General features: G+C 36.2%; 2 protein-coding genes across 3 annotated transcripts; both read left to right on the top strand.

Moving 5' to 3' along the window:
• The first annotated feature begins 681 nt into the window (after nt 1–681).
• LOC125598055 lies at nt 682–2,239 on the top strand. The gene is made up of 4 exons (XM_048772423.1): nt 682–1,036; nt 1,082–1,212; nt 1,290–1,558; nt 1,606–2,239. The coding sequence occupies exons 1-4, from the start codon at nt 682–684 to the stop codon at nt 2,237–2,239; spliced, it is 1,389 nt and encodes a 462-aa protein (XP_048628380.1).
• Nucleotides 2,240–2,699: 460 nt separating this feature from the next.
• Nucleotides 2,700–4,503, top strand: LOC125574922 (rac-like GTP-binding protein ARAC10). Of its 2 annotated transcripts, none has more exons than XM_048772425.1 (8): nt 2,700–2,996; nt 3,304–3,391; nt 3,476–3,585; nt 3,663–3,726; nt 3,800–3,864; nt 3,927–3,992; nt 4,064–4,176; nt 4,260–4,503. In XM_048772425.1, exons 1-8 carry the CDS (start codon nt 2,892–2,894, stop codon nt 4,291–4,293), a joined length of 645 nt encoding a protein of 214 aa, XP_048628382.1. In that variant the 5' UTR covers nt 2,700–2,891; the 3' UTR covers nt 4,294–4,503. The 2 variants fall into 2 exon arrangements, with proteins under 2 accessions (XP_048628382.1, XP_048628381.1); XM_048772424.1 differs by having other exon boundaries at nt 2,703–2,996; nt 4,257–4,503.
• The last annotated feature ends 926 nt before the right edge of the window (nt 4,504–5,429 follow it).

Below are 5,429 nucleotides of genomic sequence, written 5' to 3'. Positions count from 1 at the left end.
GTGGTCACTCCGGAGAGAGGACTAAGGCAGGGCGACCCTCTTTCGCCCTTTCTGTTTGTGTTGTGTGCTGAAGGTCTCACTCATTTGATGAATAAAGCTGAGGAAAGAAATCTTATTGAAGGTATTCGCTTTTCGGTCAATGGCCCTGCTATTCATCACCTGTTGTTCGCAGATGATAGCCTGTTCATGTTTAAAGCTACAGATGTTCAAGGCGAGCAGTTGCAATTAATTTTGAACCAGTACGGCAGGTTGACAGGACAAGTAATCAACCTGGAAAAGTCTTCGATCACCTTTGGTAAGAATGTTGCAGAGGAAGTTAAAGGCAGAATCAGGGACAGCTTGGGGATCTTTAAAGAGGAAGGAGCTAGCTCCTATTTGGGATTACCTGAGTGTTTCAGTGGATCCAAGATAGACTTGTTAAACTTCATCAAAGATAAGACCAAGATTAAATTTTTCCGGATGGTATGCAAGAACTCTATCTCAGGGAGGAAAAGAAGTAATGATTAAGTCTGTTGCAATGGCTGCTCCAGTTTTTGCGATGAGCTGTTTTAAACTTCCCAAATCTACTTGTGAAACCTGTCCAGTGCTATGGCTTCTTTCTGGTGGAGTTCAGTAGAAGATAAAAAGAAGATTCATTGGATAAGTTGGGAAAAACTTTGCCTTCCCAAAAATCTTGGAGGTATGGGGTTTAAAGACTTGCATTTGTTTAATCAGGCCTTACTCGCAAAACAAGCCTGGCGCCTTCTTAATGAGCCTGATAGCCTATATGCAAGATTCATGAGAAGTAGATACTTTGAAGAAAGGGATTTTAATAGTGCTACTCTTGGTACTAGACCTTCCTTTGGCTGGAGAAGTCTCTTATTTGGCAAAGAACTCTTGGATAAGGGGCTTAAATGGATGATAGGTAATGGTGAAGATACTTTAGTGTGGGTGTCTCCTTGGTTGGATGATGGTATCAGAATGAGAAGTCCTCTTATGAAAAATATATTTGTAGACCTGGACTTGAAGGTTTCAGCTTTGATTGAGCAACATTCAGGTGCGTGGAATTTATTGTTGCTGAATCAACTATTTTACCCTCAAGATGTGGAGCTCATTTTGAAAATGAAGATTACTCAAGATTCAAAAGATTTCAAAGTTTGGAAGTTCAATGTGAGTGGTGCTTATACTACTAAATCGGGTTATTGGTTGGCAGCGAATCTAGCAAAATCTGAGGTTAGAAGTCAGGCTGCATTACTTCCTTCTCTTAATCCGTTAAAAAAATCATTTGGGATCTTTGTATTCCTCCAAAGCTTAGAATTTTCTTATGGAAAATTTTGTCTGCGGCTCTCCCGGTGGCTAATGGTTTAATGGCTAGAGGCATATTGGTTGATGATAGATGCCAATTTTGTGGTCATGTTGGTGAATCAGAGGTCCATCTGTTCTTCACCTGTCCTCTGGCTAGGCTTATTTGGGCAGTGGCTGAAATTCCAGTTCCAAGATCGGGCTTTAGCTCTTCTTCGATCTATCAGAATTTTAACTATCTTCTGGAACTGCAGGCAAACCTCAATATTCCCATTTGGTAAGAAAAGTTTTCCCTTGGTTGCTTTGGAGAATATGGAAAAATAGGAATGCTTTTATTTTTGAGGGTTTGGAGTTTGATGCTATATCAGTGGTGAATAAAGCTTTTAATGATATGAATGAATGGTCTCAAGTTCAGCAGAGAGGAGACCTTTCTGTCAAGAATTTAGTTGCTGATACCACAGTAAATCGATCGGAATGGATTCCTCCTCCGATAGATTGGAAGAAATGTGATATAGGAGTTGAATGGGACAAAAAGAATCATATATGTGGAGCAGCGTGGTTGCTTAGAGATGATAAAGGGGTTGTTCTTATGCATAGCCGTAACTCCTTTACTAATGTTCTATCTGTGATGGAGGCTCAGGAAAGAGTTTGGTTGTGGGCAATAGAAAGCATGAGTAGCCTCCATTTTTCAAAAATTGTCTTTGCAGCAGAATCCAAGGAGTTGGTTGGAGCAGTAACTAGACCACCAGCTTGGCCTTCTTTCAGGTGGATTTCTAGAAAAATTCTATCTTATCTCCAGTACATTCCTGATTGGAAATTGGAGAAGGTTGATAGAATGATGATTTTGGGGGCTTATTGTATAGCGCAGAGTGTTGTGTTGTGGGATCTATTTCAATCGTACGTGGCCACTAGCTTTCCCTCTTGGTTATCTGGGTTTTTTTGCTCGGTTTCTGTCTAGTGGTGTTTCTTTTTGGACGCTCTTATGATTGATGTAGATCTGGTCCTTTGTTGGTATGTTATGTTTTTTTGCTGTTGTAAAAACGCTCTTATGATATATGAAATGGTAAATATTCAGAGAAAAAAAAAAAAAATTGTATGTAAAACCCATAGTAGGTTATGCTCTATATTATATTTAAAAAGAAAAAAATAGCAAAACATATATTCGACAGTACATGTTAATGAACCATACATATATGAGATCAGCCATCGTTCACTTGTCACTGTTGCTGGTTAAGAGTAATAAATGAAGCAAGAATTTAGGAAACGGAGAAGCAAGGAAGACGGATCATGTGAGTCACCTCACCCCCCGCTCCTTCCTCTATCCAACTTCACATCCAAAACAAAAGCCAACAAACACCATTTAACAAAATTTTAATAATATTTTAACATAAAAATTTGGAAATATTGTGAAAGAGCAAACAGAAAGAAAAAAAATGAAAATGAAAAAGAAGCCATAAAGTTTTGCAACGAACCCTACCTCCTATGTTGTATTGTGGTGTTTGTTTTTTCTACTCCTCTTTTAAAGTAAATCACTTCATTTATCTCTCTACTTTCTTCTTCTCCTTCTGCTCTTTGTTGTTTTGCTTTTTGTATGTGTTGAGATTCAATCGATGGCTTCAAGTGCTTCAAAGTTCATAAAATGCGTGACTGTTGGAGATGGCGCCGTTGGTAAAACATGTATGCTCATCTGCTACACCAGCAACAAATTCCCTACTGTGAGTTTACTACACCTCTCTTGTTGTCTCTGTCTGAAACTTTGATCAGGAACCTCATCTGGGTTTCTCAGATTTACTTCAAAGTTTCAATTTTTATCTCATGGGTATCTCCAATTCACTGTAAATCTATCTGGGTTTCTCCAATTTTAGCTTCCCCTTGTCTTATAAGGTTCTTAGAATCGATATTGGTATTCAAAGTTAGCTCCTTTTTTCTAGGGATTGTGTATGACATAAGATTTGTGTTATCTCGTTTGATTTGATCTATTTCAAATTGTGGATTTGATTTTGATGGAGCTTGTTGTAACAGGACTACATACCAACAGTTTTCGACAACTTTAGTGCAAACGTTGTAGTTGAAGGCACCACTGTTAATCTAGGACTATGGGACACTGCTGGTAATGAACACTATCTGTAAACTTCTTTGCTATTGATTGATTTGAAGATTGTTGCATCTGAGTGTGTGTGTTTTTGTTTTGCAGGGCAAGAAGACTATAATAGATTAAGGCCTTTAAGTTACAGAGGAGCAGATGTTTTCGTCTTGTCTTTCTCATTGGTCAGCCGAGCTAGCTACGAGAATGTCTTTAAAAAGGTTTGATTGCGAAAACTGATTCATACTTTAGTATCTGAGTCATTTCTAATGTTATGTGACTGTTCTTGTTGAGTCAGTGGATCCCTGAACTCCAGCACTTTGCCCCAGGTGTTCCATTAGTCCTTGTTGGTACCAAATTAGGTAAAGAAACTGAGTAACATTTTACCAAACATTCAGATATATTTACATATGATTCTTACAACATTTTACTTAGATCTCCGCGAAGATAGGCACTATTTGGCTGACCATCCTGGACTATCTCCTGTAACCACTGCACAGGTTTGATCTCACTAGTCATTTTGTAAAAGCTTTATGTATGAATAAGCATTCCAATGTAACAGGGAGAGGAACTGCGTAAGCTAATTGGCGCTACATATTACATTGAATGCAGCTCAAAAACTCAACAGGTATGTTCTATATACTATACAACTCTTCTCATTCAGATGGACAGAGAAACTGAAAGTTTTACATTTTGCAGAACGTGAAAGCAGTTTTTGATTCTGCAATCAAGGAAGTGATCAAACCTGTGGTTAAACAAAAGGAGAAGACTAAGAAAAAGAAGAAGCAAAAGTCAACACATGGGTGTTTATCGTAAGTGTATAGATAGACCTTAACAAACTCTGCTTCATTTGATTTGGAAGATAGTGATTGTTACCTTTCTTTTTGGACAGAAGCATTCTCTGTGGGAGGATGGTGACTCGGCATTGATGATGATGATCTTACATTTCACTTTTGAGTTTGTGTGATAAATGAGAGACATATATATATAGATGAGGTAATAGAAGAAAGATTATTAGCCTCTAATCAATCAAATAGTTTACATTGAAGAGAGAAAGAGTCAGAGAGCTTACTATTATTAACTCAATTATGTTTATTTGTTTCAATCCTGTTATTGCAATATATTAGTCATTTTCTTGTGACGAAGAGTACAAGGTTGCAAATGTGACCAACCCAATAAACTAATGTACTTATTTAATTATATTAATGATAGTAACATTTTCAAACAGTTAACTAAATTCCACTATATTTCTACATTAAATTTAAAGTCAAGTGAAATTCAGTCTTCTAAACTTTTAATATATTAAATGTATTGCAATTATTGACAAAAAAATATATAGCAATTAAATAGTAAGCATTTAATTAATTCTCTTCTCTATTCCACGAGAATGAATTTGGATTGACTTCTTCATGTCACGGTTCTCTTTGGACTTGAGAGAAACACTGGAGGATCCCAAGTTTCTCAGATTTTGAAGAGACATGGGAAGAACATATGCAAATGATTCACAATGAAGTCCACAAACTCCCGTTGTGTCTTCTGTTAGTAACTTGACGAACAAATGCGCGTGTAAATCAAAACTCACATACAAACAAACATTCCCTTCCTCAAAATAAATTAAATGTAGCAAGAAACCCCATGATACTTTTGCAGATTTGTTCACCAAAAAGAACCTTGTTGATACTCTCTCATGTCACGTCCTAGTAAGATCTTTCAGGAGGTTTTATTTGTTGGTTTGTAATATATGTAAAACTCATATTTTTCATAAGCGCTTTATAATAAGGGTGAATTAGCTCAATATACCTGTAAAATTGTTTCATGCAGTATTATTTTCTATCGGTTAAATTGTTTTTTATTATTTGAAATAATTGTTTAATTTGAAAGAAAAATTTTACTTTTATACCTTAGACACTTTGTCATTTGTACATAAAATATATAAATTTTATGGTTTCAAAGTTTCCCGTGTTTTATTTAAGCTCTATAAATCTTATGGTTTCAAAATTTCCCATGTTTTATTTAAATTTTATAAATCTTATAGTTTACAAATTCATGTGTTTCTAACCAATAT

Source organism: Brassica napus, unplaced genomic scaffold (genome assembly GCF_020379485.1).
Source record: "Brassica napus cultivar Da-Ae unplaced genomic scaffold, Da-Ae ScsIHWf_1616;HRSCAF=2230, whole genome shotgun sequence".
Taxonomy (NCBI): domain Eukaryota; kingdom Viridiplantae; phylum Streptophyta; class Magnoliopsida; order Brassicales; family Brassicaceae; genus Brassica; species Brassica napus.
Note: the sequence above shows the minus strand (reverse complement) of the source record. Positions and strands in the feature narration are given on the sequence as shown.